Source organism: Chenopodium album, chromosome 20, assembly GCF_948465745.1.
Source record: "Chenopodium album chromosome 20, dcCheAlbu1.1, whole genome shotgun sequence".
In the NCBI taxonomy this organism is placed as follows: Eukaryota; Viridiplantae; Streptophyta; class Magnoliopsida; order Caryophyllales; family Amaranthaceae; genus Chenopodium; species Chenopodium album.
The window spans coordinates 6,552,180-6,567,086 of record NC_137853.1 but is presented as its reverse complement, the minus strand read 5'-3'; the positions used below and the strand labels follow the sequence as shown (position 1 = coordinate 6,567,086).

General features: G+C 33.6%; 2 protein-coding genes across 2 annotated transcripts; one reads left to right on the top strand and one right to left on the bottom strand.

Moving 5' to 3' along the window:
• Positions 1-7,133: 7,133 nt before the first annotated feature.
• LOC145598026 (putative polygalacturonase) lies at positions 7,134-9,765 on the top strand. Its single transcript, XM_081654312.1, has 6 exons — positions 7,134-7,189; positions 7,302-7,652; positions 8,055-8,175; positions 8,298-8,472; positions 8,555-8,625; positions 8,903-9,765. Exons 1-6 carry the CDS (start codon positions 7,154-7,156, stop codon positions 9,613-9,615), a joined length of 1,467 nt encoding a protein of 488 aa, XP_081510438.1. The 5' UTR covers positions 7,134-7,153; the 3' UTR covers positions 9,616-9,765.
• A 504-nt stretch (positions 9,766-10,269) lies between these two features.
• Positions 10,270-14,442, bottom strand: LOC145598488 (mitogen-activated protein kinase homolog MMK2-like). Its single transcript, XM_081654848.1, has 6 exons — positions 14,120-14,442; positions 12,601-12,730; positions 12,284-12,421; positions 11,555-11,887; positions 10,955-11,138; positions 10,270-10,852 (listed from the first exon to the last, which is right to left on the bottom strand). The coding sequence occupies exons 1-6, from the start codon at positions 14,296-14,298 to the stop codon at positions 10,680-10,682; spliced, it is 1,137 nt and encodes a 378-aa protein (XP_081510974.1). The 5' UTR covers positions 14,299-14,442; the 3' UTR covers positions 10,270-10,679.
• Between the last annotated feature and the right edge of the window lie 465 nt (positions 14,443-14,907).

The window sequence follows — 14,907 nt, the reverse complement described above, 5'->3', positions numbered from 1 at the left end:
TTACCTAATAATATCAATGAATATATTAGCTTCTACTTCATGCATCGCATATACTACGTATGTATTGGCTTGATTTTTGTTGGCATCTCACTCGATCTCCTAAGCTCGTTCCACACACTGATGCAAACAAGGTAACTATGCTTTTGATCTATCATTTGGACACCCCTTGACCTTGCTTTCCCTTTCTAATTTATGCACTTTAATCTTATTTTCTTTTTTCTCTTTCAATTTAGCTATTGATGATCTACGGAAACATACGATTATTATTGTAGGACCTCTCAATATATACGCGCTTATGGGAAGTTATTACATACGCGAGTAAGTATTGTAGGATTATAATCACTATATTAGGATCTTTTCATCTCTTTCAAGCTAGATAAAGTTTATTTTTACCTACTTTATGCTATGTGTATGAAACTTCTTTTATTTATTATCGAATTTAAGTTAGATATTGATTGTTTAATTCACACAATACTAAGCAAGCTAGTCTTACAATTTGAGTACGTGCAGTATACATGTTATTGGTAAATAGCTATGGATATAGACAAGTTGGTGTATGAATTGGTGTGTATGTAAGTGTGAAATATATTAGGACCGACCTCATCAAACACAAGCAAGTATTCCTTTTTTTATCCAACCAAAAAAGAACTAGCTAGGCCGATATACAAAATTATGAAGTATAAATCAAGTTGTATTAAGTAATGACTAGCACTAGCATTGAGTTAAATTTCCCAAAAAAAAAAAAAAAAAAAAAAAAAAAAGAAAAAAAAAAAAAAAAAAAAAAAATCAAAGAGAAGAACTTTTGGAAATTAGGATCAACGTAGTTCAAATTTCACCCTAGAGAACTTGGAATAAAAGTTCAAGTCTTTGAAGAATTCAAATAAGAACAAAGTTAGAACTTAAAGCTATCCAAGTGATTAATTCGAAAGGAAGGGCTAAAAGCATGAAGAACAAGGAGCAGTTTCATTATTTCTCTTTTTAATTTTTTAGCACTAATTAAATGAACATTGTTTGCACTTTGTTAGACATGCATGCATTTAGAACAATTTGTAGCCGTACGTAGAAAACAAATTAACAAAATGCATCACTACACCATGAAATAAGTGTTTATAATATATAATATGCATGTACGTGTATACATTAGGATGCCTTATCTTCTCTCAATCTATCTGTTGTTTTCCTGCTTCATCAAGATATCATGTCATCATCTTTAGAGGTTGCATAATTCACAAGGACTATTGTCTCTTTAAAGATTATAAGTCTTGCTTTGATTAATTGATGATTTTATATATATATATACGTCGTATGTATAGGTTATTGGCAATAATTGTTTTTGTAGCAACAATAATTGAAAAACTAAAATGTGATGGTACAATAGCATGGTTGTTGTTATACATATTGTCGGTGTAATGAAGGCTTTCACAGGGATGATATTGTATAGACAGATAGCTGGCCTTATGACAAGCTATACCTAGTGCTCGCCTCGTTCATCTGCCTGTACGTTAGGCTGAAAAATCTTGTACACTTGGTTGTGCAGTGGCATATTGAGACTTAAGGCCTTGACCTGTTGACCACACTCTATGCACAATGCATATGAATAACAATAATAATAATGTTAAGAAGACAGTATGCATTTAACTTTGATCGATTGTGCTGTATGAAAATGCTTAACTTGTGAGTTGTGAACTTGTGATAGTACAAAACTTTGCCTAATGTGTGTGATAATATATTTGATCGACAGAAATTGAAGTTGCCACTTAATTTTAAATGGTTGAATTGCATGGACTATCTATTATAGCTAGGTGACATACATAAGTTTTTGCATTTTTCTTGCATAGGAAGTCATAATGGCCTAGCTATTGATGTAAAGTGTGCAAGTCTTAGAAATTTCATACAAGTATTTTCGGAAGTTGGGGATTGGGGAGGTATTAAAGTTGCATCCGGACTCAATAGTAGTCAAAGGATAAATATTAAAGTTGTGCATGTTTTTCTACTTTTGAAAAAAGTGCGTCCTATTCATGATAACCTGAATCCCTCTTATTTGAATTTATTGAATGTAGCTTTAAATCGAATTTTGATAGTCTGTATATGAACTAATTTGTGCTAAGCTAGTCTGAACTAATTTTGCTATGAAATACTTTGTAAGTCGAAAGAAGTTCAACGCAACAACACCTTACCTAAACCTTTTTTTTGTCTATAAGACTATAACCTAAGTGTTGTTTATAGTTTATCCTAGTTCCCATACGTAGAAGGGCCAGAAAACCTTGTTTGTTATAAACGTTGAAGTTTATGCATGTCCCAGCTTTTGGGGGCACTTAAAATTACAAAGTTAGGTGATGTTCCTAAGGTGTTTAATTTGCATGTCATGTAGGTTGCTTTTCCTACTTAGTGGAATTTTAATTGTTATCTAAAGACTAAAGACCCCCAGTTTTTAGGGAACTACTTACGTCTAATCGAACTTAATTAGTATATCAATATATTATATTATATAATAAATTTATATATAATTGAAGCATTGTAGGGTAAAGAGGTTTTATCCCAAGGCTTCCTGGAGCTTTGCGCTTACTATGTGTAAGTCATTACGTCAAAGCCATTTAGTTCGATAATTCATTTTTTATTACCATAGTGATAGAGTATAAGGGTCTGTTCACATCAACTGAACTGAGTTAAGCTGAGCTAAACTGAACTAATTGGAACTGAACTGATTGGAGCTAAACTGAATAGAGCTGAAATTAATATTTTATGAGAGAAAGAAATTAGGAGCAGAACTGAATTGATTGGAGTTGAACTGAACTTAACTGAACTGGACTGAAGTGAAACTAAGCTGAAGTAAACAGGCCCTAAAACCAATCCTAGTGCTTCAATTATTTATGTAAATTTTTAATTGAATTGCTTATTTGACATTCATATCAATAGCCGCAAAGCCATTAAGTTCATAATTCATTATATTCAATATTTATTGATAAAGTATAAAACCAATCTTGATGCATCAAAGTTAAAAATTTAAATCAATATTGGGTTTGGTTGGTGCAACTTAAATTTATTATTGGGTTAGGTTGGGGGTTATATCCTTTATCCTTTATATACATGTGGAACTTAAATTTATTATTCTTTTTTTGGAGAGAATATAGGTTTAATTAGCTATGTTACATCCACATTTCAATATAATCTCAAAGGATTATTGGGTTAGATTGGTGCATTCACATATTTAGGGGTGCTTATGAGAAGAGACAACTCGCAAGCTACTCAATTCGACTCGGTCAAAACTCGACTCGAATGAGCTCAACTCGAACTCGAGATTGACTCGAAATGTTAACGAGTCGAGTTCAGTTATTCATTACTCAACTCGAAAGCTCGTATGAAGCTTGAAATCCTTCATATAATATAATATTTACAAAAAATGAAATAATTTGATAAAAAAAAACTTTTATATTAGATTATTAATTAATAAATAAACATTATATATGTACTCTTATCATCAAATATATACTTCCCAAATGACAAAATTAAAAAGAATGAAGAGATGTTATAGTAAATAAGGAGTTTTACTAAAGACGAATCAAATTACAAGCTACTCGAGATCGACTCGATTCAGTCAGATTTGGTCAAAGCTCGACTCGAGGGCCTGTTCACATTTACTTAATTTCAGTTCAGTTCAGTTCAGCTCCAATTAGTTCAGTTCAGCTTCAATCAGTTAAGTTCACTTCAGCTCCCAATTTCCATCTCTCATAAAATATTCATTTCAGCTCAGCGCAGTTCAGTTTAGCTCCAATCAGTTCAGTTCAGCTCAAATGTGAACAGGCCCCGAAGCTCGGTCAAAACTCGACTCGATATGTTAACGAGTCGAGTTGAGCTACCCCAAACTTGAACTCGACTCGCATCATAAGAGCCTACATATATTTATAATATTAAAATTAACAGATACTTTGTACTCCCTCTGTTTTTAAATACTTGCTCCATTTCTATTTTTTGCACTATTCATTTGTCCTACTTTGACTAATGTTTGTAATTTATACATAAGAAAAAATATAGTCTTGTGGGTACTTGTTGGAATCATCTCAATGAATAGATTATTAATTTTCAATTGTTAGAATTTATATTAATTGATAATTAAATATATTAGTGATCAAAGATCAGTATCGGCATGCGTGTACAAGAGAAATGGAGCAAGTATTTAAAAACGGTGGGAGTACTTCGTAAGATATTAGAGTTAAGGTCAAATTCGAACATTCGATCCGTCAACTTTGGTACTCGTATTGTATGCTTTAACTCCTTAACTTTTGAATGTGGCAAATTGGTCCCTCATGGGCTTTATCAGGTGGAGAAAAGATGGGCTTTGTCTTCAAATTCATTATGGCATCAAAGGATGGGCCTACCATTAACAAAAAATTTCGTTTATGTATATACCTACGATAAAAGTGGATTTCTGTAAATAATGTTGGCCCAATTCATCAATGGGGCTACTTTACCATTCAGTTTGTATTATTGGCCTTATTGAAAAAAATTCTCATTAATACTCCGTATAATTTTGTTTAACCCGGTAATAGATGATGGATAAATCACTATAGACTAACATAGTAACATAACTTTTGTTTTAGGTGGTTCTACCCGGTTTACCCTTTGGGCTAATCCGGATTCGGGGCTTAGTTCTTGGTGGCTAGGTTCTAGTGCCCTTCCAATTTTTGTTGCGAGGGATCAAACATGCATTCCTCCCTATCAAATGCAGCCCCAATCACTATTGCACCAACAACCAATTGGTAAAATACTCCAATATACTCTTAACTTATAAAAGGTACATTTACGGGAGTAAAACTAGTTGATATTAAATAGTGAAACGTTTCGAGTTGGTCATTACATCATATAACAGGAGACTCAACCCAAATAACTGGTCTGGCATGCATTTGCCATTGCAATATGCTCAGAAGTAGATGAATCTACTAATTTAAATTGACTGATCATGGTTATAAATGTATAGCAATGGCCTATAGTTAGTATTTAGTTATTTACTAGTAGAAAACATATGTGCAACAGTTATTTTTTTTAAAAAACAACACACCAATCCTTTAGAACATGGACTGATAATGATCCATTACAACCCACAGAAAGTGATGAAAGAAATTGTATTGAATGAACGTATAAACTTGCAAATTTAAATAAGGAACAACGAACAGTTAGAAAAATTATGTATACTTGTGAATATTGCAATACAAACAAAAGAGTTGAAAAAAAAATGGTAGCTTAGTGCCTTAGTGTAGTAGTGTTGTCCTCCACTTAACATAAACCCGTGAGAAACTTAGGTGGCCGCTAATAATAATATAGGATGATCTCACGTAGCGACGAACTTGTGGCTCACGGGTTCTATGTTTTGTGCAAAATGCCCTCTGACAAAACTTTCCGCATACTTTGGGTCCCATTTACCCACCTTGATGCCATCAAGCCCATGATCATAATCTAGAGCCGCTATTAATATCGTAGATGCGATTTGATTTGAGCTAATCTATTCTATGTAATATGTATAGGTTAGCTTGATTCGATATTTACTTAAATGAGTTAACAAATTGGTAATAGTTCATGTTAGTGTTAATATTGATTTCCTATTTATGTCGACTTTATGGTCCTATTGAGTTTTAGGTGTTGTTCAATCAAGGACCAAATACATTGAATTGATTGTGCTAACAATGGTCTTGAGAAGGTTATTGTTAATATGGTAGTACTAAAATATATAAATATCAAATAGTATTATAAAAACAAAATTTCATGATCAATTGTTACTACTTTAAAGATTATCTTAAGTAGGTATACTTAATTAATTCTAATTTGATTATTACCATAACTATGTTACATTTATCGTTATTTATTATCACCTACCAAATATAGTATATAAACTCGAACATGCTACTTTAGAAAAAAAAGTTATTGGGTACACCTTACACGTTTTGGTTCTTAAATATTGGCTAGAAAGATTGCTCTATTTGCTCAATGCTATTAATATATGTTAGTGCAACAACCATTTGATTGGACCTGCACTAAAAAGCTTTGAGGGGAATAAAAATAAATTGACAATAAGTTTGGAGCTATTCTTGTAAATGGCAGTAATAATAATATTTTTTGTGTAAAAGGCTGTTGTGTAACTAAGATTAGGTACCACTAAACTAACCAATTAATTTAGTAAGTGGTAGTTTTTGTTGTGGAAGCCACAACAAGTAGTAGTGGGTCTTGAGTGTGCTCTTCTGCTTTAATAGTGCAATCTGTTTATTTGATAATTTATCTTATCATTTACTATGTTGCATTGTAAATCCTTATGCACAAATTGCACGTTATGCCACACTAATCTAATTTGGCCCATATGGCCACATGTATGGGCGTATGGCTGTTTACTTTATAGTGTTTATACTTATCGTGTTTCAAAATACCTAACAGGTTTCTAGAGACATTTATAAGAATGAGATCAGATAAGATAAATTAAAGTGAAACTAAAATATACTGAGTATGAAACCTTAATATCTCGACTCAAAGAGAAATTGATTATGTTTATGACTTATTGCGCTATCAATGGAAGTGAAGCTTTCAAGATATAGTTGTGTGCACAACTCTGAAACCAGTAAACAATCATCATCAAGAGATAATGTTGTGTGCACACAAGTTTGTCCAGGCAAGAATATTTGCGTCACAAATTTGCAGAATTTTCTTTAATAGGTTACTGAAAGAGTTTATTCAATATAATTTATATACGTAGTACCTCTTTTTGACAGTGTATTTAAACCAAGCTCGGCTCGAGTAGCTCATGAAGTCATCAACACACTAGACTATACGTCTATACTCCCTATGATCGTATCACAAGTCGCGACAATGACCAACACATAATCCATTATCCATACGACCATACTCGATACTCCACAGCACATTCTATAGGATAAAATTAAAACAAACTACTAGCTGGCTACATTCCAAGAATAACATAAGGTCAGTCCATGACCATTAAGAGAACAGTAATAACTTCCGTGAACATTATTTATTAATTAACCTTATATTATTACATTTTGGGACCCAAAAAACAAAACTTTTCCTTCCACTTTTTCTCTAATATATAAATTCACCCACAAATTCATCATCATTCATACAATCCAAAACTAAACCACATTATTCCAAAAAAATGCATCTAAAGGGAATTTCTTTAACAACTTATAAGGTAACAAGAAACATAGTTAAACAACCTCTCTTTACATGTTCTTTTGTATAAAACTTTGTTTACATTTTAATAAATTTTTTTCTTTTCAATCTAAATTTAATTTTGTTTTCAGGTACAAAAAATGGGTGTAGTATTATTCTGTTTAGTTTTCTTATTAGGAATAATCATTGATTCGAAAGGCGTCGAAGGAAGAAAAACAAGGGCAGTATTGGAAAACTTTGAGTATGTTGCAATGAGCTGCAGAAGTCATAGTGCTTCTATTACTGATTTTGGAGGTGTAGGTGATGGAAACACCTCTAATACTAAAGCTTTTAAGACAGCCGTTGATCATCTTAGCCAGTTTGAATCGGACGGTGGAGCTTTGCTGTTTGTTCCTGCTGGAAAATGGTTAACTGGAAGCTTCAATCTTACTAGTCATTTTACTCTTTTTCTTCACAAGGATGCTGTTCTTTTAGCTTCTCAGGTTTGTTTTTTACTTTTTTGTAAGATTTTTTTTTTTTTTACACTTGTATTATAATTTTAATGAAATGTTATTGGGTGGATTTTGTTAGTAAAATATAGTTACATACTATTGCATTGGTTATTAGACTTATGTCTTAAATTACATTGGGTGACCAAAACTCGACTTGTACTCAATGTTTGTTGAACTTGACCCGATCCAAACCAACCTGATAATTTCAGTCACTAGTAATATCCAACCAAATGGCTCAACCCTTAAATATGGCTGAACCAAATCACATTCAAATGACTCGTTTACCACCTCTAGACAACATGTAGTATGCTAGACCAACCCGTAAATATAGAAAAATAAAGATGGTGTTCATTTTATCATATGCTAAAACAGAAATTACTTCTACTATAACAGGACATGAACGAGTGGCCATTGATCACGCCCTTGCCATCATATGGCCATGGAAGGGATGGTCCTGGTGGAAGATATGCCAGCCTAATTACTGGTAGCAACCTCACAGATGTGATAATCACAGGTACACTACTTATAAATTATAATTAGGATGCACTTTCATATTGTAACCAAAGTTTATCTAATCATAGTATTAATAGACATTAAACAATATATTAATATGGAGTTACTATGTTATATTAACAGGGGAAAATGGCACAATTGATGGTCAAGGTGAAATGTGGTGGCAGAAATTCCATCATAAGCAGCTTAAGAATACTAGGCCTTACTTAATAGAGCTTCTGTACTCTGATGGTATTCAAATATCGAACATCACACTAATTAATTCACCTTCATGGAATATTCATCCTGTTTATAGCAGGTAAACTTACTTTCATCATCTTTTTAAGCTTCATTTACAACATTTTTTAATACAATTTAATGATAATTTTTCATAATGACAGCAATATTATAATTCAAGGCATTACAATCAGTGCTCCAGTTAACTCTCCTAACACTGATGGGATTAACCCAGGTATATTTTGGTTCTTTTGGTTAAATTTTCTAGTTTTTTACACTAATCTAGATTGGTTAACGATAACTTATCGAATAATGTTCTGTGATTCTCTCAGAGGTGTAATATAATTCCAATCCCTAGAGAAGAAGGTAGTTGTGGACTTGTGGTAGTATATCACATGGTTATGGTGATACATTGGATTGTCGTAGTGGTACCTTAAATGGTTGCGATTGTCAATTTGTGAAAAATGTTAATCTAATTACATGTGTTATGCCCTGCCTTTTTTTTTTTGCAGACTCCTGCACAAACACTAGAATTGAAGACTGCTACATTGTCTCTGGGGATGATTGTGTTGCTGTCAAGAGTGGGTGGGATGAGTATGGAATTTCCTACGGAATGCCCACGAAGCAGCTCATTATCCGTCGTTTGACATGCATTTCTCCTACAAGTGCTGTGATTGCTTTAGGTAGCGAAATGTCAGGAGGAATACAAGATGTCAGGGCAGAGAACATAGTGGCCATAAACTCGGAGTCTGGGGTGAGAATCAAGACAGGAGCAGGACGAGGAGGTTTTGTGAAAGATATTTATGTGAAAGGCTTTACAATGCATACAATGAAATGGGCGTTTTGGATGACAGGGAATTACGGGTCACATCCTGATGACAAGTATGATCCGAATGCTCTTCCTACTATAAAAAACATCAACTACAGAGATATGGTAGCTGATGATGTGAAAATGGCAGCTAGATTAGAAGGGATTGCAGGTGATCCTTTTACTGAGATTTGTATATCGAATGTGACCATAACGCTGGCTGCTAAACCAAAGAAAGTTCAGTGGACTTGCACTGATGTTGGTGGGATCTCAAGCGATGTCACACCTAAACCTTGTGATGCGTTGGCTGATCAAGGAGCTGATCATAAAACAGAATGTCAGTATCCTAAAGATCCTTTGCCAATCGACGATGTCAAACTCCAAACATGTTCTTACGAGAGAAAGAGGTACCTTTGATGGATGAGAATTGAAGCCAGTCTAGAAGCAAAGAAGATATGAATGAAAGTTTTTACATTACCCTATTCTTCTGTCTGAAATGTATTGTTGCTTTTTACCATAGAGAATGAAGGATTTTACAATCTGATATCATATACAATTTCGATTAAATCCTTGGAGTTTGTTTCAATCTCCCTACCAAAGAAAAGGGGGCTACCTTATTAAGAGAAGCATATCAATGTATTTATGGATATGAAATTGAGATTTGAGAAGCTGATCAAAAAACTCCAATACCTACTATGAATGTGTCCAAATAAGAAAGCTCCTCTATAAACCCATTACCCGTATCTTATGGTATCTGGTATCGGGATATACTAGACTCCTTACCTAAGAAACAATATTACTCGCTCTATCAGAAATTGATAGTAAAAAAAAAAAGTTGTCACATTATTTTAAATATCTTAGTTTATGTATGAATTTTCTTACATGCCGTTACTTAAACACTGATATTATAAATGAATATATACTAAAAATAGTCAAATAATTGAATATGAGAAGTGAGACAGTGTGAACTAATTCCGGACAAAAAGGATTGATGACATGTAGTAGACAACTAGACATACTATATATTCTAGCTAGTTACCAAGGATGAGAAATTGCAACAATAGAAGGTAGTTCTGATTGAATACAGGCTGAATGCAGAGAATGTATTCAACTTCAGTAAATATACAGAGTCAAGAAGTTCTGAGCAAGTTATACAAAATAAACTAAAATAACTCACTTTAAAGTATTAAGAGGTCATATAATTGTCCATAATCTAAAATTCTAGCTATAGAGGAACTCCAATTTCCTTATTTTCCTATTTCATCAACTCTTTTACAAGGAACCGAAGCTAAATACATAATCCAAATTGGCTAACATTTCGGAATGAAAGAACTGGATGCTGACTCTTGACAAACAGCTTCATTTACCTAAAAAGGCAGTCTCCTCCAAGAATAAGCAGGGTATGCAAGAGTAAAAACTGCAGAAGACTACCTTTTGTAGCAGAAGCAAAGCAATTTGTCGGTTTGTCCTGTCATTTGTACTTAATGAGCGGGATCTGGGTTGAACTTCACTGATTCCTTCCAGATGAGCTCTTTCACGTTCTCTTCTGTCAAGGATGATTGCTCAAAATCAAAGCGGAAAGGTGCTGAGCAGATGGGCTCATCATTGATGTCATGGAGGGAGGCTAAGTATGGGTGACACAGTGCCTCGTCCACTGTAGACAGATTAGCACACAAAGAAGATTAATCAATGATGAACCAAAGGAGTGTTTAAGGAATACTTGTAAATGTAAATGCAAAATGGTTTTCGTCAGTACCAGTAACGCGTTTGTTGGGATCAAAGACGAGCATCTTCTCCAACAGATCAGTGGCTGCTGGGGACATATTAGGAAACCTTGCTGAGAATTGCTGTTTTGGATACTGTGGAAGCTGTTTCACGTACCTCCTGGCATGGTTACTCCGCAGAAAGCCCAGGCTCGAATCATCTGGTGACCCTATCAACTTTTGGATCCAAAATGACATAATGTATCAGTCTGTTGTAGGGTATTAAGAAATCATCTTAATTGTACAATTAACATGTCTAATGAAGAATTTTAAGATATAATATATCATAAATAATGCCAACGCAATGTATGACATGAAAGCACCAAAGCACGAAGAAAGTTGGCATATACACTAAAATTGCATGATCATTTCCAGGCTATATATATCAGAAATTGGCTATTATAATTAACACAAGTAGAATTTACCAGCTGACGAGAGCATCAAATGGACATATATCAAGCTAACCTCAGAGGATGCCTTCCTCAAGCTTAACCAAGTACTTCAAAGTCTGAGCTTCGAACATACTTCCTCATGAACTGAACTTCAGAGGAATAAACTGTAACTATAAAATAAGAGGGAGGGCAGATATTTACCTCAGTAATAAGCCTCAGTTGGTGAACATAATCTTTGCCTGGGAACAAGGGTTCTCTTGTCATAATTTCACCAAATATACAACCAACAGACCAGACATCAATTGCAGCTGTGTATTCTGAACAATTAAGGAGCAACTCAGGTGCTCTATACCAGCGAGTTACAACATACTCAGTCATAAAATCTGTCTCAGTAGTGGTCCTAGCCAGCCCGAAGTCTCCAATCTTTAGGTCACAGTTTGCATTAAGAAGTAAATTACTGGGCTTGAGATCACGATGCAAGACCTTTGCAGAGTGTACATATTTTAAGCCGCGTAATAGCTGGTATAAGAAGTACTGCAATTCACAAAAAATATCAGTCTCTTTAACAACTTGGATTGAGAAAAGTTAACAGCAAGTTCAATGGGGAAATTACATGTTTAAAACAGTGGAAAAATAAATTATTAAAACTTCAGAGGTATCCCAAACAACCACTAACTAGTTCCAAACATTATCCAAGTTGAAAAGTGTTATTCTTTTCAAAGTAAGCAATGTCATATATTCCTCCATATTCTTTCAATTTCCTTCCCATTCATTTTCTTTTTCACCTTCTCTAGTAAGGACCAAACAAAGAAAACTGATTTGAAACTCGATTTCCATTAACATAGAATTCTTTTTCTTAACTAAACAAAGCCTAAGAATGACTTGGGGATTCCAGAGAACTTGATCTCAATTGCAGTAATTATGACAAACCTGGCAATGATCATCAGTCAAAGCTTGGTTAGAGCGAATTATCTGATGAAGATCAGTGTCCATCAGTTCATAAACAATGTAAACATCATTGAATGCTTCTTTCTTTGGTGGTCGGATGATATCCTTTATGGCAATAATCTGCATCAAACCAAGAAATTTAAACTCTGATAAATCTTAGAGATTACTGATAACCTGACATGAAGATGTGTACAATTGCAGCAAGAAACTAAATGCAATAATCAAAGATAATACTTTGAAACGCAAAATCTTTACTGCTAGAAGGCTAACACATAATGAAACTGCGAAAGCAAGCTCACATTTTCATGGTCCATATGGCGAAGTAGTTTGATCTCTCTGAGAGTTCTTTTTGCGTCTACTATGTTGTCAAACGCATTACCAATCTTCTTGATAGCAACCTCATGGTGTGTGTCTGAGTTCACAGCAGCACTGGAAATAAAAAAATGTGTTATTTCTCTGACAGTTGTAACCCATATAGCATAAGTCATTTTCCGACATCATGTAAGCCAAACAGACATGAACTCTTTCCTATGTACTTTGAGATGGATCACCCTCAATGAAAATGACTACAGAAAAACTAAATAAGCACAGAAAGCAAGCAGAAGGGCAGGGGCACGGAAATTCCACAAGTAGATCGAACTGACAAAAAGACAGTAATCTATGAAATTTCCTTTGGAAAACCATCTCTATAAAGTCGAAAATTGGCCTTATTTGAGCAGTCAGGAAAGTTCTAGTCTTAACACTACAATATATGTTAAATTCAAGTAGTTTTAGCAGCATCCATCCTTCATGATTAATTTAGATTAGAGATAACAAACACTAATCAACACTCACAGATTCACAGCATCAATTTCAAATCATTGGGCTAACAAGAGCTACTACAGTAGTGTTCATTAGTAATCACAACCACCAATTGAAGATAACAGATAGCAATGCATTTATCATCAATCACAGATTCACAGCGTTTATTTCGAGTCATGGGCTAACAAGAGCTACTATAGTAGTGTTCATTAGTAATCACAACCACCAATCGAAGATTACAATACATTTATCAACAATCACAGCATCTATTTTCAATTATGGACTAACAAGAAATACTATAGTAGTGTTCATTTATAATCACAGCCACAAGTTGAAGATAACAATAACTTTATCAACAATCACAGCATCTATTTGCAATCCATGGAGTAACAACAAATGATACAGTATTTGCTCATTCTCAATCAAAAACAACCATTTTCTGTTTTGATCTCCTAAAAACAAATAAATTAGCAGATACAAACTACAAATAGCTCATTAAGACATCAAAAGAGACAAAATACAGTATAAATACAAACTCCCTTTCATCTAGCTCTAATAAGTCAATCAATATCAATTAACCCAAACTTTAATTTTCAACAAGAAAACATACAAACCAATATAAACAACACCCATCAAATTTTCCAAAAACCAAAAACCAACTACATCAATTAACCCATTTTTCAAAACTGAAACAACGTTACCCCATTAGAGAACATGTTAGTCTTATACCCTTACCACCTATTTTGTACGAGATAGTCTCACAATAACTTATTCTTTGTACAAATATGAAGTAATTTTCAACATTTCACGATAAATTAATGATATAGTGAGCTTGCATGCTCGTTTAAATTACACTATCAACGTGACTTGACTATTTTTGCTACAATTACTTGTTACTACGAGAAAAAAACACACCAAAATTCAAACAAGAACACAAATCCACATAATAAATGAGCATTAATAACAAAAAAAACAAAGAATTAAAGAAATTACAAAGAATTTGAAATGAAGACATACCAAACGAGGCCAGAGGCGCCACGACCAATGGGACGAATAGGAGGAACATACTTAGAAGAAACTTCAAATAAACTGCCGTGGACATTGTACTGAACATAACGACCACCGTGCGTCATTACTCCTTTTATTTTAGATTCTTGGTTTCCTTCTGTTGAGTGCAATGCTTCGAAACAATCCATCTTTTTTCTCTCTCTTCTTTCTCTCTCTTCTGTACAATATTAGTGATGTTTTTGGAGTGGGAGAAATGTGAGTTATGCAACCAAACAATGCAAAAAGAAAGACTCAATTTTTTTGACCTCCCAACCAATTAATTATTTTTAGGGGTGGAAAGGAAATGAAATAAAAATGAAAGAAAAGAAAAGTCTCTTTTTTCAAATTCCGTGAGTTGCAAACGGACTTCTTCTTCTTCATGGGTTTCTGTTCCACGCGTCACCTTTCTATGATGTTGACACCTTTTTTTTTTTTTTTTTTTTTTTTTTTTTTTTTTTACAAAATTGACAGCTTTTTTAAAATTGCTTTCTTCTTCCTTTGCATTTTGCAATTTATTTTTGATCATTAATATATACTCTATTATTTTAAATTTATAAAATGATACTTCTGTCCGTTATTGATAGTTACTTATGGCCTAATTTAAGTTTCAAAATGACAGTGTCATTTATTTTTTCCAACTGCTATTAATATTAATTTTTTTTTACCAAAATCTCCTCCAATTTGCATCAATATTTGTGCAAATTTAGCTTCCCTATGTAAATCTTGCATTTGCATATACTTTTATTACTTTCTTTCTC